This window comes from Lepus europaeus, chromosome 18 (genome assembly GCF_033115175.1).
Source record: "Lepus europaeus isolate LE1 chromosome 18, mLepTim1.pri, whole genome shotgun sequence".
Taxonomy (NCBI): domain Eukaryota; kingdom Metazoa; phylum Chordata; class Mammalia; order Lagomorpha; family Leporidae; genus Lepus; species Lepus europaeus.
The window spans coordinates 38743686-38766940 of record NC_084844.1 but is presented as its reverse complement, the minus strand read 5'-3'; the positions used below and the strand labels follow the sequence as shown (position 1 = coordinate 38766940).

General features: G+C 47.0%; 1 protein-coding gene and 1 long non-coding RNA gene across 2 annotated transcripts; one reads left to right on the top strand and one right to left on the bottom strand.

The window, feature by feature from the left end:
- Positions 1–1704: 1704 nt before the first annotated feature.
- On the bottom strand, positions 1705–13945 carry LOC133776696 (schlafen family member 13-like). The gene is made up of 5 exons (XM_062215871.1): positions 13766–13945; positions 7744–8840; positions 5946–6065; positions 3747–4470; positions 1705–3244 (listed from the first exon to the last, which is right to left on the bottom strand). Exons 2-5 carry the CDS (start codon positions 8837–8839, stop codon positions 2461–2463), a joined length of 2724 nt encoding a protein of 907 aa, XP_062071855.1. The 5' UTR covers position 8840; positions 13766–13945; the 3' UTR covers positions 1705–2460.
- Positions 13946–14401: 456 nt separating this feature from the next.
- LOC133776697 (uncharacterized) lies at positions 14402–16951 on the top strand. Its single transcript, XR_009868446.1, has 2 exons — positions 14402–14558; positions 16062–16951. It is a non-coding gene; the product is annotated as an uncharacterized LOC133776697 (long non-coding RNA).
- The last annotated feature ends 6304 nt before the right edge of the window (positions 16952–23255 follow it).

Sequence of the window (23255 nt, the reverse complement as noted above, 5' to 3'; positions counted from 1 at the left end):
CCTCTTGCTTATAGGTCATATTTTACTGAACTTGACGGCTAAGTGCTAGAATGCCATGAGTAAACAGATACTAAAAAGCATGCAGAGAACTCCAAAAACTTACAGTGTGGGGGTGGTGGTAATTACAGAATAGGATCCACTAGTACGTGGAGTATAACCCATGTCAAAGTTTTAATTCCTACTAGTTACTCAAATATATTACTATTAGCATTTGGATTAGTAGTGTTTTAGTATAAGCTGAAAAGCAAACAATGCGTTTGTGTTGTTTTTAGTTAGGAGTATACAGGTGCATTAGTCTTCATGGTGCAAAACCAAGGATCCCCTATTCCGGTGTTTTGGTGTGCTTAGTAACAAGTGTGGCTAGGAGCTAACTGCAAATTTTTGCTTCTGTACTCAATAGCTTTGCTTGCTAAAACCTGTAAAACTGTAAAAACTAACGCCAGATGTCCCTCCCCCAAGATTAGCCAACACTCTGTAAGTTTCGATTTCCCCAGAGTTTCAGTTCTCCGAAAGTTTCGGTTTCCCCAGAAAAGAAACTAATTGTAACCCCCGCCCGGGGCAGCCACTCCCCATCTAAAGGACCCAATGAGTACTCATGGTAACCTTTAAACTAGCCAATCAATCCAAAGCCCGCAAAATATGTTAATCTTGTGGTTTTTGCCTTTAAAAGTTGCTTGTAACTGCTGCTCGGGGCTTCACTTCGCCTTTGCTGGCAGGGAGCCCGTTTGCACAAACGCCTAATAAAAATCCTCTTGCTCTTGCATCTACCGGTCTGGAGTTTGGGTCTTTGGGCGGCCACCCGAGTGCGTTGGATTCCCAAATTTGGGGTCCTTCAATGGGCTTCAATAACAGAATACCAGACTGGGTGGCTTAACTATCAGAAGTGTATTTCCCACAGTTCTGCTGGTTCCCAGACCCAAGTGCCATCAGGTTGGGGTTCATCGTGAGGCCTCTTCTCTTGGCTTGTGGGTGCTCACATGACCTCTCATTTGCATGCGCAAGGACAGAAGGAGCAGGCCCTCTGGCTCTCATCTTGCAGGGATGCCAGCCCTATCAGATCATGGCCCTCACCCTTAGCACTTCATTTAACTCTTACTTATCCCCTTAGAGGCCCAAGATAATAGGGCTTCCATGTATGACTATGGGGGTAGGGATGACACATTCAGTCTCTAACAATGGTTTACCAAACTATGAAAGCAAAGAGGGAAAAATTACAGTTCAAGAACGAGTAAAACCTAAGTTTTTGTGTTACAGAGAAACAAGTGGAAGTAAGCTGAGAAGTTGTGTTTCAAACACACTGATTTTTAAAGACTATATCTTTCATGGTTCTGTTTATATGAGAGCTCAAACACACCTTTATTAAAACCAGATTCGAGTCTCTACAACTATCTCCCATGGAAAGCCAGAGAAATTGGGTTTAATCTTTGTTTTCTCTTGGCCTGTAATTTCTCTATAAAGTGACAGTTAATGTTTACTATCACAATTAATGCTTTGTGTGTGCCATTCAGAGAACAAACATTGGCAATGAAAATTTTAAAGGATTAAAAAATCATAGCAGTGTTCTTTGTTCTGCCAAAAAGATTAACTCTGTTGGCGACCGAATTATCTTGGGAATCGCCCAAGACCTGAATCCATGCAGCAAAGGAAATTCAGGAATCAAGTTCTGCTTCTGGTGTGGTCAAATAAGCTCTGAACAGATCACTCTTCTTTTTTTTTTTTTTTGACAGGCACAGTGGACAGTGAAAGAGAGAGACAGAAAGAAAGGTCTTCCTTTTGCCGTTGGTTCACCCTCCAATGGCCACGGCTGGCGCATCGCACCGATCCGAAGCCAAGAGCCAGGTGCCTCTCCTGGTCTCCCATGGGGTGCAGGGCCCAAGGACCTGGGCCATCCTCCACTGCATTCCCGGGCCACAGCAGAGAGCTGGCCTGGAAGAGGGGCAACCCGGACAGAATCTGGTGCCCCGACTGGGACTAGAACCCGGGGTGCCGGTGCCGCAGGCGGAGGATTAGCCTAATGAGCTGCGGCGCCGGCCGACAGATCACTCTTCTGCAGATAACAACGGAAAACTCTGGAACATTTCAGAAGACAAACTGCATGAAATCACTGAAAAAAAGAAAGGCTTGGAAGAAAGGCCACAGGAGGAGTTTTTATGGCTTTTCCCAGAGTGTTGGACACAGGTCTGCATCGCGCAAGCTGCATAAAGCACCTACAGGAAACCACTATCTTTCTGGCTGGGAGAACTGGGGACAGAATTCAGCATAACCATAGCTGCCAGAAAGAACCAGAAGGGGTATCCCTGAACAGAGTGGGTCAGAGGGAGGCAGTTCCAAATTCCACATGTCAACTCTGCCCAAACCTCTAGCTGACTTGTGAATCAAAAAGTTCTTGCTAGTACCAGACTATCACCCACCAACGTTTCCATAGCAATCATCTCCTCTCATTTTGGCTTGTGATTCTTCCTAACAGTCACCAAGCCAGAGAATATAGAGCTTCTTTTTTGCCCTGGAAGCCAGACAGGCCAGCAAATTGGGTAAGATGGCTGGGTCAACTGTCTTTGGATGGATCCCAAACACGACATTCCTTTCCAGGCCCGAGAATCTCCGCACGCTGTCCAACACAATGTGGTCACCTGAGATGTCATACGCATTGCTGAGCTGCACAATCCTTTTCTTCCTCATTGCTATCAAGAGCTTATACTCATAGCACTCCACTTCACTCTGGGTGCTGACAAGCACAGCAACATCTCTGGGAGAGTATCCCCTTTCAAAGAGAAGCCGACAGGTATCTGCCACATACGTTACTACTTGATCCCGAGTCAAGTCTTTCTTAATTTTCAAGGTTCCCTGAACACCTCGAACCCATTCCGCTTCCGGAAGTATCTCTAGGTACTTTGAGGGGATGTTGGGTGGGGGCTTTCTTCTGATCTCGTGTATTCTGTCTCGCAGGTAGTAGGCTATATCATCGGCATTGCGCACTACTCTAGTGAGTTCTTCTCTTGGATACTGGGCCGAGAGAAGGGGAAGGCCACTGCAGTCCAAGTGGCTGGTCTGGAAGTAGTCCAGAAAGATCCAGAGAATTCCTGGGTGATCCTTTTCTCGCTGAGTGATGGCTTTTGCCTTGTTATACCAGTCCCCGTTTTCGGTGCGGAAGTTCTGAGCTTCATCAATGATAATGTGTTGAATATTTTCAAAGTCCTCTTTCATGAAGGCTTTCCGGGTCACTGCTTGGCAGATATTTTTCTTACTGTAAAAATTAAAATGACAGGGTCAGGTGTTTGGCCTGGAAGTTAAGACACTGGTTAAGATGCTTGTGCCTCGTATGGGTGTGCCTGGATTTGATTCTCATTTCTGGCTCCCAATTGTAGCTTCCCAGCAATGGAGACTCTGGGAGGCAGCAGGTGGTGGCTCAAGTAACTGGATTGCCTGCCTCCCACATGGGAGACCTGGATTGAATTCCCAGCTCCTCAGGCATCTGGGAAGAGACTCAGAGGACGGGCTCGCTCTCTCTCTCTCACTCTCTTTCTGTGTATGTGTGTGTGTGTGTCTGTCTGTCTCAAAGAAATTAAAATGACACTCTCAGGTTTTCCCTAAATAAAAGGATAAAATTACTCCACCCTGTGCCCTGAACACGGTACCTTTGTCACAGATCCTGTTACCATCTGATTCCCAAGGAACAAGGTGACTTAGCAGAAAAAAATTAAGCCCAAATTAAATAACACGCACAGACTGAAGATCCAGCCCCTTACCTGATAAAGTCCTGTAGAGGCTTGTTTTCACAAATATAGAGAATTCTGTTTGCCTCACAGTGAAACATATTCCTGATCTTCTCCATGATCTTCACGGCCATGATTGTCTTCCCTGAGCCAGGTAAGCCGTGCACAAACAATTCTCTGCTCTTGCACAGGTTTTTCGAGAATATCTCATACTGTTGTAAGGTGAGCAGATTTAGAATCTCACAGCCGAGCTGGTCACTTAGGAAAGATCTGAAGCCAAGCAGGACCACCACAAGCGACTGCAGAAAGGCTTCCATGTGCAGGGTGTCTGCAAAGCTGTAGGACAAGGGGTAGTCTATCGGAAAGCCTGACCTCTGCAGGGGCTCGGCATGGTTCTTGGCACGCAGGCAGAGGACTCTGGTCATGACGCACACCTTCTCTGTATAGCCCCCCATATTCACCAGCTTCTGCTTCAAAGTCAAGGCCATGTTAGTGCAATAGTGCTGCCCGTCCACATCCTGCTCCCTGAGAATGGTGTGGAGAATGGGGGGGCTGCGCTCTGCTATCAACAGAGCATCGCAGATGACGCCCTGCTCGGCAGGCAAGCTCAGGTCCACTGCCCAGCTTCTGGAAAGGATCAGAATTCCTCGGGAGAAAGGACGCATTTCCTTACTTAGTAACTCCTCCAGCCCCTCGTGCTCTGAGCACAGCTCCTTCCAGAGGGATTCAGGAGTGTACTGCAGGTGTCCTAGTGGCACTAGACATGGAAAAATTAAGACAAACTTTTTTTAAATCATTCTTATTTTGTACAAATCATATTCTATTTAGAAGGGAGAGTAAGGCCCCCGTAATAAAATAATTCCTTCTGGTGTATCTGTTTAACCCATACCCTAACAAATCTGGAAAACTGAGTGATGTCGCCCCTCTGCTATCTCATGGAAAGTAGAATGTGCCAACTAAAATGAGAATTTTTTTAACTTAAGAAAGTGAGAACCATGTATTTAATTGCACTTCCATCTCAGAGTCTTATTATAGAACATTTAAAACGCCTTCTTATAAGCTAATGACGGCAAAGATCTTGAGTAAGTAAAGAAACTCTCTAGGTGCCAGCACTGTGACATAGTGGGTAAAGCTGCCACCTGCAGTGCTGGCATCCCATATGGACGCTGGTTCGAGTCCTGGCTGCTGCACTTCTGATCCAGCTCTCTGCTATGGCCTGGGAAAGCAGTAGAAGATGGCCCACGTCCTTGGGCCCCTGCACCCACGTGGGAGACCTGGAAGAGCCTCTTGGCTCCTGACTTCAGATTGGCGCAGCTCCAGCCATTGCTGCTGATTGGGGAATGAGAGAGGAAGACTCTCTCTCTCTCCCTCTCTCTCTCTGCCTCTCCTTCTCTCTCAGTGTGACTCTGACTTTCAAATAAAGAAATAAATCTTTAAAAAAAAAAAAGAAACTCTCTGAAAATGGGTATAAGTCAGGCCCAAATACTAGTTACTGGGCTGTTGATAAACGTTTAGACATACAGAAGACACATGCATATCATATTCTACTGTCAGGTCTCATACTTCACGTGCTCATTGTGTGAGGTTAAATATCTCCCTCCTCCAGAAATCTAGATTTCCATTTTCAAGTAGGAACTCCCATACAAAACCTGGCTAAAAAAATGTTTGGGTAGAGGGGAGAAGGGTTGCCAAACATTGTCTAAGGTCTTGAATTAATTGTCTGCTACCCTTGGTACACGGCTGACTCATCTCTAACCTCTTCTAAGAGAAGTTATTCATGTTTTACTCTATGTTTTCATGTTCTACCAGGTGAGCATGTGTTCCTATACAGGTAAAATCCCTCCACCCTGAACAGCTGACCAGTCCACTGTGCCCCCGTCTGGTCACCTCGTGCTTTGCCTACAGGTAGACTCCATCAGTGGTTTCCAAACCCAGCAGAACATCAGGACCATCTGGGAAGCCTGCTGAGATGCACAAGCCCAGGCTTCATCCTTGGCAATGATGTCTTCATAAGGTCTTAGTGGCCTAGACATCTGCCTACTTAACAACCTCTCACTGGGTTGTTAAGCTGGATGATTTTTAAGGGCACCTGATACTCATCCCCAAGAGCCTTGCAGCCCTGTCACTTTTATATATCTGGATTTACAGCATTGTAGTCTTTCATGGATTTGTTTTTAATCGAATGTATTAAATGATCTTCCTTTCTCCTATGTAAAAATTGGCAGTCAGTACCTGGAAATAAATGTTGTTGGAGATCTTCTTTGTGTTCCAGACCTTTCCTGGAATATACTGGTTTACAAGATGGAGGCCCATGGGACAGACTCAGCTGGGATTCAAAATCTTTGGTCAGCTCTGGAAAAAAAATAAAAGTCTTACCCTGTACGATTTCATTCCTCACCACTGGAGTAGACCTTCAAAGCAGCGTCTAAATTTCATTTAACACAATGCAATTCAGATAACGAAGTCAACTACTTCACCTGTTCTTGACTCCTTGGCAGGATTGTCAAAGCTCCACCTTTAAAGAACACTGCATTTGAATTAAAAAAAAAAATGTTTATTTGAAAGAGCAATAAAGAAGAGGGAAGGAGAGAGAAAAACAAGAGAGACAGATTTTCCATCTAATGGTTCACTCTCCAAAGGCCTGCTGCAGCCAGGGCTGGACTAGCCTGAAGTCAGGAGCCAGGAACTCCATGTGGGTGACTGTGACCCAAGTATTTGAGCCATCATCGGCGCCTCCCAGGAAGCTCAACTGGAAGCAGAAGAGCCAGGACTCAAACCAATACTCAGATGTGGAATGTAGACAGCTGGCTTAACCTGCTGCACTGCAATGCCTGCCCCTGCTTTTGAATCTTGAATCATGTTTTCCCCCATTCAGGATAATACTCTCTCTTCTATATCAGAATAGCTCTTTGCTTGCATTAATATAAAGCAAAACTCTCTTAAAATTCTAATCATTGTGTGTTTTAGATCCCTGCACCTTCATAACCTCAACCAAAGCTAGCCTCACCCAGCACTGGCTCTTGTCCCCTGGAGATGGTCTCACACTAAACCAAGGTACAGCGTAACAGCTATTATGAAGTTCTAGCAAATTCCAATGAAAGAATTATAATTAATATATAGTTAAATCAGGAATCCATTTCCAATTTTTTTTTTACTTCTTTTGAGGGAAATCACCATTTGCAAAACATATTGTTGGGGCCAGTGCTGTGGCATAGTGGGTAGGGCTGCTGCCTGCAGTGCTGGCATCCCATATGGGCGCTGGTTAGGGTCCCAGCTGCTTCACTTCTGATCCAGCTCACTGATGAGGCCTGGGAAAGCAGTAGAAGATGGCCCAAGTCCTTGGGCCTCTGCACCCACATGTGAGACCTAGAAGAGGCTCCTGGCTGCTGGCTTCAGATCAGCACAGCTCTGGCTGTGTGGCCATCTGGGGAGTGAACCAGCGGATGAAAGACCTCTTTATCTCTCTCTCTCTCTCTCTCTCTCTGCCTCTGCCTCTGCCTCTCTGTAGCTCTGCCTTTCAAATAAATAAAGAAATCTTTTTAAAAAAGAGAGAAATAAAAATATACATTGTTGGGGCCGGTGCTGTGGCTCAGCGGGTTAATGCCCTGGCCTAAAGCACCGGCATCCCATATGGGTGGCAGTATTTTCCCAGGCCCATATGGCTTGGGAAAGCAGTAGAAGATGGCCCAAGTCCTTGGGCCCCTGCACCTGCGTGGGAGACTCAGAGGAAGCTCCTGGCTCCTGGCTTCGTATCGGCCTAGCTCCGGCCATTGCAGCCAATTGGGGAGTGAACCAGCGGATGGAAGCTCTCTCTCTCTCTCTCTGCCTCTCCTCTCTCTGTGTAACTCTGACTTTCAAGTAAATAAATAAATAAATCTTTAAAAAATATACATTGTTGGATTTTTCTCCACCAGCAAAACTTTCTAATATATGAAAACCCTGGAGATTAGAGGAAGCGAATTTCAGAAGGTATAAAGAACTCAGAGTTATGGGATGAAGGACAGGGAGGGAGGAGTTTGCTCCTTCTTACCTGCTAATGGGTCTGGGTCCATTGTCATCTCTACCCACTCCTCGGTTGTCAGCCTGCACACCTGCTCCTTCTTCACCATCCACGAAATGGGAGCTTCTGCAAACACTGCACAGCAGAATGGTTTCACTCTGATCGCACAGACGTAACTGTACAACACTCCCTTGAGAAACACATCTTGGATTTTTGTCTCATAGCCCACAGGGTCTTTGGGAGAGCAGAAATGGAAAATGGGCAACTTGGAGATTGCTGTGGCTATGACTCTTTCTAAAGAGTCACGATTAACATTTTCTTTTACACACCCCAGGACTTTCTTAGTTTTATCTTCCACTCCAAGAAAAAGATAGCCTCCCTCACCATTTGCAAATGCAGAGATGTACTTTGGAATTGTTTCTTTCACATATTTTTCGATGTTTTTTGTACTGAATTGTTTGAACTCTACCAACTGGGACTCAGGAAGATGCAGGATTTCACCATATTCAAGCCCGTCTCTTTGGAATATATGAAAAGCAAGATCAGATTCAGAGACGTGGTGAGATTCAGAGATGTTGTGACATACAGCTGTGAGGATTTTACGTGGCACAGCGCCTTTGTTAACCGGACGGCATTCTGCAGCTCTTTTCTTGGTCTTCAGGAACCTGAAGGCTTCTGTTGGAGTCATGGGAAGCACGGAGGTGCCAGATCTACAGTACAGAGAAGAACTCAGGCTGCAAATGCGGGGCTTTATGGAGCTGCCTTCAGAGAAAGGCTCTCTGCTCCATGATTTTACAAAAATGCTAAAGCACCTCCCTTGTTGCTTGGTCTCAAAGAAAGTATGCAAATCTGAAGACTGAATAAGTTCTCTCCAAGAGGCTTCCAAATCCAGTCCCGGCTCCACAGGATGGTCATCCTTGTTGGCCACTTCTAAGAGGATCACTCCTCCTCCGGAGTTTAATAAAGCGCATGCAGCCTGTGCGACTCTCTCCCTCTCTTCGTTCTTCCGAGTTTTCTGCATCTTTTTTCTGTTTTCTTCACCAAGAGTCACTTCTCCTACATTGATGACCAAGTCTGAGTAGGATAAGTCTCTCACCAAAGACGAATTATGTTCCTGCATGTTCATTCTGCAAGCGAAACCATTAGAACACATGTCTCACATTGATGATTACATAGATTGCATGGTACATAAAATACATTCGTCAGTTTATTAAAACATATTTACTGAGGGGTGAATATGTGATACAGCAATGAAGCCATCACTTGGGACCCTGCATCCCATATCAGAGATCCTGTGTTTGAGTCCCAGTTCCCCTCTGATGCTCTGTGGGGAAATTAGTTACATGATGGTGCCCAAAGGAAGTAAGGTGGGCGGAATCCAAAGTTGTTTACCACTAAAACTAATTGGATGCGCAACATCAGGGGAGGTAACAAAACTAGTAACAAGTGTATAGACATATGGCTAGTCCTATAGAAATCCCCCCCGTAAAATGACCGTTTAAGTGATTGGTTGGTCCTTAGCCCTGCCCCAATGACTCTGCAGTTTTGTGCTATAAAAGGTTCTGTTTCGCACGAAGTAAATGAGTCCTTGCTAGACTTGGCTGCCCGCTGCGTCTGATTGTCTCCGGGATCGGGAGGCTGGGGAACGGGCGAGCGGCGCACTCACCTTTCCTCGGACCCAGTCCATCCTTGTATGGGTGGACTAAGACCCAGCAATGCTCAGCTTCCTGTTGATGTGCACCGGGGAAGCAGCAAGTAATGGCTCAAAAGTATTCGGATCCCTGCCACCCTCAGGGAAAACCCAGATTGAGTTCCTGGTTCCTGGCTTTGGTCTGGTCCAGCCCTAGGAGGTGAACCAGTGGATGAGAGAATTCTGTCTCTGTCTCTCAAATAAGTAATAATAAAATTTAAAAATACATTTATCGAGTTCCTCCCATGTGCTGGAGACTGGACATTCAGTTCAAGGATGGGCATAACCCTTATCTCCCAGAGCTTACAGAGAGAAAAGAAATGTGGTTGAATAAGATAATTGCAATAATGTGTGGTGAGCAGCCTGAAAGGGAAAGCGTCTAATATCAACAATCAACCCGATATGAAGAGGGAAGGCTTTCTGGAGGGAAGTGCATTTAAGCCAAGATTCAACTTGGCAAAGAGAAGGAGTCAGAGGTTATGAGAAGGACTTAAAGCATTACAACAATGTGTGGGGAAACCTGAAATCAACAAAGAAAATAGTGTAATAAAGGAAGAGAGAGTGTTCAATCTGCCCAGAATTTAAGCTTGGTAGGGAATGGGTGGCGAGAAGAGAAATGGTGCAAGAGAAGGCTAGAGAGTTAGAAAAGAAAAACCGCTTTCAACAGTGGAAAGCCAAGGATTTTTAAAAATTAGTTAATTTTATTTGAAAGAGAGACAGATAGCAAGAAAGACACACAACAATCTCCCATCTGCTTGTTCACTCCCCAAATTCTCACAACAACCAGGGCTGTGCCAGCCAAAAGCCAGGAGCCAAGAACTCCATATGGGTCTTCCATATGGGTGACAGGGACCTGAGTACTTGAGCCATCACCTGCTGCCTCCAAGGTTGCACATCAACAGGAAGCTAGATTGGGAAGCACAGCCAGGACTCAAACCCAGGTATTCTGATATGACAAGTGAACTCCCCAGGCAGCACAGCAAGAGACACATAAAGATCTTGCATCTGTGGGTTCACTCCCCAAATTCCCACAACAACCAGGGCTGTGCCAGCCATAAGCCGGGAGCCAAGAACTCCATCTGGGTCTTCCACTTGGGTGGCAGGGGCCCATTTTCGGCTGCCTCCCTAGGCACACTAGCAGAGAGCAGGATTGGAAGTGGAGCAGCCAGAACTTAAACTGGCACCATACGGGATACTGGTGTTGCAGGCAGCAGCTCAACCCACAGGACAACGTAGGCCCCTCCCCTGGACTATTTTTTTTCCCCAAGATTTTATTTGTTTACTTAAAAGAGTTACAGAGAGGCAGAGGCTGAGAAACAGAGAGAGAGAGCTCTTCCATCCACTGGCCCACTCACCAGATGGCCGCAATGGCCGGAGCTCTGCCGATCCAAAGCCAGGAGCCAGGAGCCTCCTCTTAAGTCTCCCATGTGGGTGCAGGGCCCAAGGACCTGGCATCCTCCACTGCCCTCCCAGGCCACAGCAGAGAGCCGGATCGGAAGTGGAGCAGCAAGGACACGAACCGGCGCCCATATGAGATGCTGGCACTCCAGTCGGCGACTTAACCCACTACACCACAGCACCAGCCCCTCCCCTGGACATTTATAGCCTTTGAGCTAAGCCGCCATTTGTCATTGCAGCATCTCATAGCACAACACTAGTTCCCTGATAATGCTCCTAAGAAAGCAGTGAAAGATCCCAAATACTTGGACCAGCTCTGCCAATCATAATGGGGCATAAGGGTGGAGTTCCTGGTTCCTGACTTCCTCCTGACTTAGTCTTGGCTGTTGTGGGCCTCCGGGGGGAGTGAACCAGCGGATAGAAGATCTCTGTCTCTCTGCCTTTCAAATAAGTAAAAATAAACAAGTAAAAAAAACTTACAAAAATAAATTTCATGGGGCCAGTGCTGTGGCATAGAAGGCTAAGCCTCTGCCTGAGGCACCAGCATCCCATATGGGCACTGGTTTATGTCCAGCTGCTCCACTTCTGATCCAGCTCCCTGCTGATGGCCTGGGACAGCAGTGGAGGATGGCCCAAGTGCTTGGGCCCCTGCACCCTGTGGGGGAACTGGAAGAAGATCCTGGATTCAGATTGGCCCAGCTACAGCCATTGCAGCCATTTGGGGAGCGAACCAGCAGATGGAAGACCTTTCTCTCTGTCTCTCCCTCTCTCTGTCTGCAACTCTACCTCTCAAACAATAAATAAGTAAATCTTAAAAAATTTTCAAAAACCAGGCAGAGAAAAGTCATATGTAAAATATCACTAGAGGGAACACTTGAACTGATAAAAAAAAATCTTTAGATGCAGGAAAGAGGTGCTCTTAAGCAAGATGGAAAAATTACAAATCATGGTGGAAGCGGAGGTTGCCTATATCAAAACCTTAAACCTTCAACCTGACAAATGATATCATATTATTCCTGGATATGTATATGTAAAACTGTCTCTGTGTGAGAAAAATTAGTTTTAAAGATGTAAATTTAGGATCTTGGTTGCCTCTGAGAAATGGAGAAAACTGGAAATGAAAATGGAAGGCAAAGAGAACTTCAAATTTACCTTAAGCAATTTATTTTTTGAGTTTAAGAAAGGCTTGAGATACTATGGCAAAAAGCTAACAGTTGTCAGTTTGGGGTAATGGCATAACAAAACTTTAAAATATGCGCGCACACACACGCACAAGTTAGGTTATCCCAGAATACAAGATTATCACACACAAAACCACATTAACTTATATATTGATTGTTAATAAAATATACAACTCAGACAAAATGCCACGTGCACAATTAATAGAAAGTCACTACTACAGTAAATACAAAAATATTATTGGATAACATTTACAAAGTATTCCAGAGAAGCTTTTTTTTTTTTTGACAGGCAGTTAGTGAGAGAGAAAGACAGAGAGAAAGGTCTTCCTTCCGTTGGTTCACCCTCCAATGGCCGCCACAGCCGGCGCGCTGCGCTATTCTGAAGCCAGGAGCCAGGTGCTTCTCCTGGTCTCCCATGGGGTGCAGGGCCCAAGGACTTGGGCCATCCTCCACTGCACTCCCGGGCCACAGCAGAGAGCTGGCCTGGAAGAGGAGCAACCGGGACAGAATCCGGTGCCCCAACCAGCACTAGAACCCGGTGTGCCGGCGCTGCAGGCGGTGGATTAGCCTAGAGAGCCGCGGCGCCGCCCCGGGAAGCATTTTTAAGAATAACAGCTGCAGAGTATTACCTTGAGGAAGCACAGAGGCACCAGTCTCAAGATACACACACTTGTGACACACGTCTCTTGCACACTCTATACGCACACCTCAGGTAAGCCCTTGCACACACGCCGCACGCACACGACTCACACACACTACACCTGTCCGGTACTCAGGTGCGCCGGCGCTCCCGCGCTCCCGCGCTCCCGCGCTCCCGCGCTCCCGCGCTCCCGCGCTCCCGCGCTCCCGCGCTCCCGCGCTCCCGCGCTCCCGCGCTCCCGCGCTCCCGCGCTCCCGCGCTCCCGCCCTCCGAGCCGGGCCTGCGCCTGCGCACCTGGCTCCTGGCCCGGCTCCCGCTCCCAGGCCGTGGCATACAGGGGTAAGAGTGGACTAGGGAAGTGGGGTTCTGCGCCTGCCGCGGGGGTCTGACAGACGCCCCTCCCGCAGAGCGCCGCAGCCCGAGGAGACCTGTGTTTGGGCCACCTGCCCTAGGCTTCCTGGCCTAGATGCTCCTCCATGTGGTGGTTCCTGGTGCTCGGTATGAACCCAGATTTACCTCTCCCTTCGATAAAGCCCTCACTCTCCTATGCACCTTTCGGCACTAAATAAAAGCTTAAAATGTACCATCCCGCCCTTTTATCTGTGCCGGTATTTAGAATTCTTCTCTAAATATAAGGCAAGAACCTCCTGGGCTTATTAATATTGGGGATTTATTAATGAGCATATGGTGATGTCGTATGGCACCCCAAATCCTGGTAGCATATGTGGCACCCCAGATGGCGCTTCTGAGGAACTTTAAGGGGCCACATTTTTAAATATATTTTAGGGGGTCATTCCCGATATCACCTCTAGAGATCAACCAATTGGGTACCTGATACAGAATTTCACAGACGCCCCTTACCGCCAAGGCTCTGGCACCAACCCTGCTGGCTCTGCAGGCTGCTCCCGGGAGATCTGATAACCCTCCACACCCTGGCCTGAAGCCCCAGCCAGGTTTATCTCACTGGAATCCTGCATCCTGCAGCCCTGGCCTCAGCTAGGCGTGCAAGCTTGGCTGCCTGAAGCAGCCACATCTGAAGAGTCTGTAGTCACAGGTGAGTTTTCATGCTAGCGTTGTGTGGTCGCTCTGATTTGAGACCACCCTTTATGTTGAATAGGCATTCTCCAGACAAAGTGTGCTTACCTTGGGGATTAAGTGATTCCACAGGGTTGGGTGCTGCAAAGAAGAGAAATCTCTGGAGACCTCGTCCGTTCGGCAGCGAGCAGCGTGTCTGAGGACAGTGGGAACCTTCGGGAGAAGAACAGGCACTGCACTCTGAGACCTGCGCAGGGAGCAAGTCAGGGAACACGCGTCCAGATTTTGGCGCCTTTGAAAACGAAACTACCTTTTATTTATTTATTTTTTTAGTTTCGGTTTCTCAGGCGGCGAAGGATATTCTACTTCCTTTATGCCTGCCATGCTGACCTCAGATTTATCAAAGAGCTCTTTTCTGTTCAACAATAGGAATTTATCACTTTGAATGAAACACTAGCTGGTGGTTATCGGAAGAAACACTTTAATACCCTGGAGGAAAATACTAAAAAATTATTTTCAGGTGCATAATAAAGTGCTTTTGAGGATTACCCTCCCTCTTTCTCTCTCTGCTTCTCCTTCTCTGTAATTTTGCCTTTCAAATAAATAAATAAGTCTCAAGAAAAAAAAAAAAGGATTGCTTCTGGGGAATGGAATTGGGAAAGAAGAAGATGGAGGGAGAGGGAGTGAATTTTATTTTATATGTAATAAGCCTGAGGTCCTCAATATTTTTGTCAATAAACAGGGGAGGAAGAGGGAGAAAAGAAACAAAGCGAGAGCCAGCCCGGAGTTTGAGCAGTGCGCCTCATTAACATTCTCAATTAGCTTGGAGCCTCCACAGCCCTCAGTGGTGGCTGAAATCGCTGCTACCTCCCGTTCCCCAGTGGGACCACTGGTACTGTGGGTAAGGCCCTGGCTTTCTGTGTTTACTCCCTTGCCCTGCTCCCTCCCTCACACCTGTCACACAGATCTCAGTTCCCTCGAGTTCGAGTTTGCTTTCTTGTTCAGTTTCTTTTGGGTGTCCACACTTCTAGGTTGCTAGAATTATTACATCCCGGATTTAGCAATCATTTTTAGCTATGAGAAAAAGGTGTCATGCCTTTCCCTGCCTCTCCTTTTTCTGTGTAACTCTGACTTTCAAATAAATACATAAATCTTAAAAAAAAAATTATGTATTTATTTTAAAGCGTTGCAGAGAGAGAGAGAGGTCTTCCATCTGCTGGTTCACTCCCCAAATGGCCAGAGCTGCGCTGATCTGAAGCCAGGAGCCAGGCTCTCCTCTTTTGGGTCTCCCACACTGGTGCAGGGGTTCAAGGACTTGAGCCATCTTCTACTGCTTTTCCCAGGCCATAGCAGAGAGCTGGATCATAAGTGGAACAACCAGAACTCAAACCAGCACCAATATGGGATGCTGGCACTGCAGGCACGGCTTTCCCTAGGCCACAGCACTGGCCCCATAGATTTTTACATATATATGAGAATTCCCACAAAACAATAAAGACCTCAAGACAAAGCCTGAATGTTGGAAATGAGCAGTTGGTCTAGTGGTTAAGAAACCCACAACCAAATCTCAAAGTGCCTGAGTTTGAGTCCCAGCTTCAACTTCTAATTAAGGGTCTGCTAATCCAGACCCCGGCAGACAACAGGTTATATAGCTCGAGCAGTTGAGTTTCTGCTACCCATGTGGGTGACTTGGATTGCGTTCCTGGCTCCTGGCTTTGGCCTTGCCAGCCCTGACCATTTGGGCATTCTGGGTATTTGAGGTATGAGCCAATGGGTGGGTTATCTCTGTCTGTCTTTGCCTCTATCTTTCCTGCCTCTCAAATAAAAACAACACATCCTGAATGCTTGTGTAGGAGGTTGAACAAAGAATTGCAATTATTGCAAAATAATTTTCTTTGGAGGAAAAAGAAAATAAGAATTATTTTAGCAGGGTCTGTGTGTATAGAATGCCATTGGCTGTAACTTCTGTCAAAGAATGTTTCTTTTCCCGGTCCAGAGGGGACGTCTTTCACATGGGAGTTTTCAATCTTGTGTTTTCAGGAAGAAAAAAAGGAGATTAGAACTGTATCCGTTGTTTTCATATGCCTTTAGCTCAAAATAATCCTTGTGCCCAAGTGGCATGATGGGAGATGGCCTATTCTGCCATCCTTCAGGACCTCTGGGCAGGCAGAGGTTTGTTTTTCAGGGTTCTGTACCTGGCAGTCGCCACTCCTAATTGGGGGTACATCCGCCCATGCCGGCTTCTCACAGCGACCTATGGAGAAATGAGAGAAGGAGGCCTAATTGTGTTACTGCTGCCAAGTCCCCTCAAATGTCTCTACTCTACCTTCTCCCCATATTTCAAGAATCCTGATGAAGAGCTTTTTGGTCTTTTACTTGCTCATCACCCTCTTCCTCTCTATAGACGCGAATGCAGCACGCACCAAGAAGCCATTGGGAACACGGGGGATCACCCCTGCGATTGAGAACCACCCCTCCCTGGGCTGCAGCGTGGGAAATGTCTCCCCTGCCATCCAGGAGGCTGCAGAGCGGGATGGGGCCAGAACAATCAACCCGAACAGGATGCACACTGCCGTGCACGCTGTGATCACAACTCTGCTGAGATATATCTGCCAGTGGCTGGCTCTGGAAATGAGTGAGCAAAAGTGAAAACAGCTGTGGCGTGGTGGTAAGACTAGGGATGAGGTTTCTCTTGCGGTTCTCAGTTTTTTAACTGAGAATGTCATTGTACAGATCTTATACAATGTCAACACACAGACCTTGTAGTGAAAGGTATGCTGCTACATTTTCTCAGTGTAGAAAATGCTTTTCTCTGAACATTTCCTGTAGGTGAATCATTTGAGTGATCATATGATCTGTTGAAAAATTTTAGAAGCTAAGAATAAGCAAGTTGATTAATCTCATAAATATTCTAAGGGCGGTCGGCGCCGTGGCTTAACAGGCTAATCCTCCGCCTTGCGGCACCGGCACACCAGGTTCTAGTCCTGGTCGGGGCGCTGGATTCTATCCCGGTTGCCCCTCTTCCAGGCCAGCTCTCTGCTATGGCCCGGGAAGGCAGTGGAGGATGGCCCAAGTCTTTGGGCCCTGCACCCGCATGGGAGACCAGGAGAAGCACCTGGCTCCTGGCTTCGGATCAGTGCGATGAGCTGGCCACAGCGGCCATTGCGGGTGAACCAACGGCAAAAAGGAAGACCTTTCTCTGTCTCTCTCTCTCTCACTGTCCACTCTGCCTGTCAAAAATAAAATTCAAAAAAAAAAAAAAAAAAAGGCTTAATGTGGCATTTACTTCAGTCCTCATCTCTATCTTAAGGCACAGCCACACGGTTTTTTCCTCTGTTTTACAGATGAGAAAACTGAGTCCTAAAGGGGTAAAGTAACTTTGCCCAAAGTCATGCAGCCAGTGGAGAACAGGATTGGAACTCAAGGCCAGAGTCTAACCCAGAACTCAAGCTCTTGCCACCACATTGTCCTGCCTTACCCACAGCTGCTGTATAGAATTCAAAGGGTGTCTGGAAAGGTAAAAGATATATTTAATGGCCGGCGCCGCAGCTCAGTAGGCTAATCCTCCGCCTTGCGGCGCCGGCACACCGGGTTCTAGTCCCGGTTGGGGCACCGATCCTGTCCCACTTGCCCCTCTTCCAGGCCAGCTCTCTGCTGTGGCCAGGGAGTGCAGTGGAGGATGGCCCAAGTGCTTGGGCCCTGCACCCCATGGGAGACCAGGATAAGCACCTGGCTCCTGCCATCGGACCTGTGCGGTGTGCCGGCCGCAGCGCGCCTACCGCGGCGGCCATTGGAGGGTGAACCAACGGCAAAAAAGGAAGACCTTTCTCTCTGTCTCCCTCTACTGTCCACTCTGCCTGTCCAAAAAAAAAAAAAAAAAAAAAGATATATTTAAAACAATTCTTACAGTATCTTACGTATAGTAAGCATGTTAGCTATCATTATATGTATCGGAGGAGTCAGGAATGGGCTGTAGAGGTATTTTGAGCCATCAGCCATTGATGGGTGGGATATATTTGTCCTGTCTGGCTGGTGAAGAAGGGAGCACCTGCCCCCCTCAGTTTCTCCCTCCTGGCCACGTGCTTCTTCCCAGCTATACAGCTAGGCAAAGAAGAGAGCATTCCCTGATTAAAATGGGGAGAAGGACTCTAACAGCAGTCAGCCTGCGATAATTCTGGTGTAACAATTCAGACCACTGCTGAGGCACAGAGGGCTATATTGGAGTGCCGGTTTGAGTCCTAGCTACTCCTGATTCAGACCCAGCTCTCTACTAATGTGCCTGGGAAAGCAGCAGATGGCCCAAGTACTTGGGTCCCTGCCACCCATGTAGTAAATTATAATAAGAGAAAGTACATGATGAACCTTTTCTTAAAGAGTTATTTATTTATTTGAGAGGTAGAGTTACAGACAGTGAGAGGGAGAAACAGAAAGATCATCTGTCCGTTGGTTCACTTCCCAAATGGCCACAACGGCTGGAGCTGCGTCGATCCAAAGCCAGGAGCCAGGAGCCAGGAGCCTCTTCCCGGTTTCCCATGTGGGTGCGGGGCCCCAAGCACTTGGGCCATCTTCTGCTTTCCCAGGCCACAGCAAAGAGCTGGATTGGAAGAAGAGCAGCCGGGACTAGAACCAGTGCCCATATGGGATGCCAGCGCAGCAGGAGGAGGATTAACCTACCGTACCATAGCGCCCTGACCCTGTCTTAATTCTTCATTCATCATTTGCATTTTGGGCTGAGAGAAAAAAGGAACACGATTGAGAATCCCGGTTATTTCAAAATCCTGTTTGCCTTCTGTCAGCTGAGGGTACTGAGTGACGCAGTTGAAGGTCGCTGCTTCCCTTGTGGATAGGGTAGGTTCAGAGGGAAAACACTGTCCCTGGGTTTCCAAATGCCCATTTCTTTTGGCAACCAGCAAGATCTACTCTGCTATGATACATGCTTTTCTTTTTTAAGATTTATTTATTTGAAAGTTGGTGTTACACAGAGAGAGAAGGAGAGGCCAAGAGAGAGGTCTTCCATCTGCTGGTTCACTCCCCAATTAGCTGCAGTGGCTGGAGTCGTGCCAATCAGAAGCCAGGATCCTGGAGCTTCTTCCAGATTTCCCACATGGGTGCAGGGGCCCAAGCACTTGAGCCATCTGCTGCTGCTTTCCCAGATACATTAGCAGAGATCTGGGTCAGAAGTGGAGCAGCTAGGACTTGACCCAGCGCCCATAAGGGATGCCAGCATTGCATATAGAGGCTTAACCTGCTAAGCCACAACACCAGTCCCACGAAACCTTTTTTTTTTTTTTTAATATTTATCTATTTATTTATTTGAAAGGCAGAATGACGATGGGGGAAAAAGAGATCTTCGGGGCCATCGCTGTAGCATAGCAGGTAAAGCCACTGCCTGTAGTGCCGGCATCCCAAATGGGTGCCAGTTCGAGTCCTGGCTGTTCCACTTCTGATCCAGCTCTCTGCTATGGCCTGGGAAAGCAGTAGAAGATGGCCCAAGTCCTTAGGCCCCAGAAGAAGCTCCTGGTTCCTGGCTTCAGATTGGCACAGCTCTGGCCATTGCAGCCATCTGAGGATTGAACCAGCAGATGGAAGACCTCTCTCTCTCTCTCTCTCTCTCTCTCTCTGCCTCTGCCTTTCAAACAAAAATAAATAAATCTTAAAAAAGAGAGAGAGCCGGCACCGTGGCTCACTAGGCTAATCCTCCGCCTTGCGGCGCCGGCATACCGGGTTCTAGTCCCGGTCGGGGCACTGGATTCTGTCCCGGTTGCCCCTCTTCCAGGCCAGCTCTCTGCTGTGGCCAGGGAGTGCAGTGGAGGATGGCCCAAGTGCTTGGGCCCTGCACCCCATGGGAGACCAGGAGAAGTACCTGGCTCCTGGCTTCGGATCAGCGCGGTGCGCCGGCCACAGCGCGCCAGCCGCGGTGGCCATTGGAGGGTGAACCAACGGCAAAGGAAGACCTTTCTCTCTATCTCTCTCTCTCACTGTCCACTCTGCCTGTCAAAAAAAAAAAAAAAAAAAAAAAAAAAAAAAAAAAACACGAGAGAGAGAGATCTTCCATCTGTTGGTTTACTCCCTAAATGGCCACATTTGCTGGGGCTGGGCCAGGCAGAAGCCAGGAGACTGGAACTCCATCCAGGTCTCCCACATAGGTGGCAGGAACACAGTAACTGGAGCCATCACCCACTAATTTCCCAGGCTCTTTGACAGAAAGCTGGTTTGGAAGCAGAAAATCCAGGACTGGATGGCAGTGTTGCAAGTGGCAGCTTAACCTGCTGCGCCACAACCATGGCCCCTGTAGTAAGATGTTAACAGATCACGTGGCATACAGTTATTACATACTCTGTACTTGTTTAAATTGGAAGAATATTTTTTTTTTGACAGGCAGAGTTAGACAGTGAGAGAGAGAGACAGAGAGAAGGGTCTTCCTTTTTCTGTTGGTTCATCCCCCAAGTAGCCACTATGGCCGGTGTGTTGCGGCCAGTGGGCTGTGCCAATCCAAAGCCAGGAGCCAGGTAGAGAGACAGATGGAAAGAGATTTTCCAGCTGGTGGTTCACTCTCCAGATGCCCTCAACAGCCAGGGATGGGCCAAGCCAAAGTTGAGAGACTAGAGCTCAGTCCTCATCTCCCACATGGGTTTTGTGGGCCCAAGTACTTGAACCATCACCTGCTGCCTCCTAGGGTGCGCATTAGCAGGGAATTAGATTGGAAGCAGAGTAGTCAGGACTGAAAGCAAGTACTCCAAGTGTGAGATGCAGACTTCTCAAAGGTGACTTAACCTGCTGTGCCACACACCTGCCTTTACTTTCTTTTTTAATAGGAAGTTTGAGAAGCTATCACAGCAAACAACTTTTTTTTTTTAAAGTTTAAATGATTGGTTTAATGATGAGACTGTCTTCAGAGGTGTGCAAGGAGAAGAAAAGTAACAAAATGTGATAATATATTTAGGACTAGCTCCATCAAGAGGATGATCCCATCCTAGTTCTGAAGCAACAAGGAGCCTGAATTGGCCTTAGCCAATCACCAGGAGATGTCTCTGTAGGTAAAGGAATTTCAGACACTGCTTCAGCTGTGGCCTGGCAGAACCAGATTGAAGGGATAAATACCATGATCTTTCCAACATCTAACCCTCTGAGTTTATTCAGAAATAAATTTAATGTTAATACAGTTCAGGGCAGTCTGTTTATGAGAACAGTTAGGAAAAAAAAAAAAGACAAACCAGTACAGAATGACTCTGGAATGTAGGCAAAATGGAGGATTTCACTACACTCCAAAGAAGAAGCAGGACACAGAGTAGAGGGTGAAGAAGCTTTTATACAAAAGTAACAGTGTAAGGCCGCCACAAAACACACTGGACACTGGAGTTAAGGGAAAGGTTTATTGTCAGATAGGGGAAGCCTGACCGGCAGGGGTGGGGGTCTGGGTGGGGGGGAGAGGGCGAGAGAATAAGGGAAAGATCAGGAGAGAGAGCTCTGGAGATCAGAGAGTGTGCTGGAAACAGGTCCTGTTAAACCTTTGCCAGGGCCAGAGAAGCAGGAGCATGGAATCCCATTAAGGTGGGAGTGGAGCTGACACCTGTGGTTGGGCCCTCTGGTCCCCTGGCTTCCAGCAATGGCCATGGGGACTAGAGCCTAGGATGGTGTCCAGGACATAGATCACCCCACAGATAAGATGACACCATTTTACTAACATTCCCCCCTTTTGGCTAACAACTCTTTTATCTTAGTTATTTCATCAAACCAGTTGTATTATCCATAATAGAAAGGTTTTGTAGAAAAATTTAGAATTCTAAGTACAACCAACTTCGTTATTCTTAGTCCCCACCAATTCCAAGTCTCAAATTCAAATCTAATGAGCTATTGTCATAGATCTTTAACTTTGCCTATTGTCTAAAAACAATAAAATTGCCTTCATCTTCTTAGTCCTCATTATTACAGTGTTGAAGATAATTCTCCACACCGACCTCTTCAAAATCTCTAAAAGTAGATATTCATTTCACTGAATAGAAGCCTTGTCCCTTGTAAATTCTAATTTTATGAAAGCATCAAGTCCATCCAACAAATATTTACTGAGTACTTGTTATGTGCAAGGCACTGCACTAGGTGCTTGGAGGGAAATCAAGATGTGTAAGTGCCCTTCCTTAAGGAACTCACAGTCTACAGGAAACAGAAGTGTGTACACATCTACTTGAGGACAGGAAGTACATAGTAGGCCAAGGATTCAATGGTTCTCCACCCTAGCGGCACATTAGAATCATCTGGGCAATACTGATGCCTAAACTTTAGCGCAGAGACGCTGATTTAGTTGGTCTCATGGTCTCTTATCTGACCTGAAGCTGTTTTTGTTGTTGTTGTTGTTGATTCACTCCTCAGATGCCAAGGTTTGGCCAGGTTGAAGCAAAGAGTCCAGATCTCCCTTCAGGTCTCCAACATGGGTGGCAGAGACCCAAAATTTGAGCCATCACCTACTTCCTCCCAGGGTACACATTAGCTGGAAGTCAGATCAGAAGCAGAGGCGGGACTATGTTTCAGACACCCAGATGTGGGAGGTGGGCATCCCAAATGGCAGCTTAACCTTGCTGTGCCATGACAGCTGCCCCTAGTCACTGGGAGGTGACTATAGTTAGTAGCCAGGGGTAAGAACTAGACATGGGTATTCTAAACTTTACCCTGGTTGAACTGTTTAATCAGACCAAGAACTGACAAAGATGGTTCCAAATTCAGTGTTTAAAATAATTATTTAATAATTATTTACTGGGGTTGGCGCTGTAGCACAGCTGGTTAATGCCCTGGCCTAAAGCACCAGCATCCCATATGGGCGCCGGTTCTAGTCCCTGCTGCTCCACTTCTGATCCAGCTCCCTGCTATGGCCTGAGAAAGCAGTGGAAGATGGCCCAAGTCCTTGGGCCCCTGCACCCATGTGGGAGACCCGGAAGAAGCTCCTGGCTCCTGGCTCCTGGCTTTGGATTGGCGCAGCTCTGGCCGTTGTGGCCAATTGGGGAGTGAACCATCGGATGGAAGACTCTCTCTCTCTCTCTCTCTCTCTCTCTCTCTCTCTCTGCCTCTTCTCTCTCTGTGTAACTCTGACTTTCAAATAAATAAATAAATCTTTTAAAAAATCAATTACTTTGTCCAAAATTAGATAATGCATGCATATACTTTAAAAAGTCAAATAGTACTGAGGCTTATGACTAAAATGTAGCATTTCCCTGTCCCTCCCATATATCCCTGATCCTCGTCTACTTTTAACTTATTTTTGCAGAACTCACACATCTCCCTAAGTCAGAATGCTAATGCACTGGTATATTTTGCTTGATCAAAAACTAATTAATTGCTGAACTTTACTTCTTCCTACCTCATAGCCACCTTAATCCCCCAAGGAAAGGAAAAAAGGAGGAAAAGCTAAATAACTGCAGGAGCATAAGCAGGGGAAGGTTTTCTGTCCGGTCCATGTCTAGGACAGCTGCCTCCAGGTTCAGACTGGCCCCTCTGGTGGGCTCAGGCAGTTCAGAATGGCAGCTCGGAGGATCCTGCATGCCTACTTGAGGGGCTTTATCTGAAATTGTAACCAAAAGAATATTTCCACAATTCTCCCAGATTCAAG

What these genes read in the sequence shown, in the direction of transcription:
- LOC133776696 (XM_062215871.1), bottom strand. Translation starts at nt 8,839, where the DNA reads ATGAACATGCAGGAACATAATTCGTCTTTGGTGAGAGACTTATCCTAC. An exon ending in CCAACAACATTTATTTCCAG is followed by an intron (nt 4,471 to 5,945) that starts GTACTGACTGCC and finishes TTCCATGTCTAG; the next exon opens with TGCCACTAGGACACCTGCAG. An exon ending in CCTCTACAGGACTTTATCAG is followed by an intron (nt 3,245 to 3,746) that starts GTAAGGGGCTGG and finishes TAATTTTTACAG; the next exon opens with TAAGAAAAATATCTGCCAAG.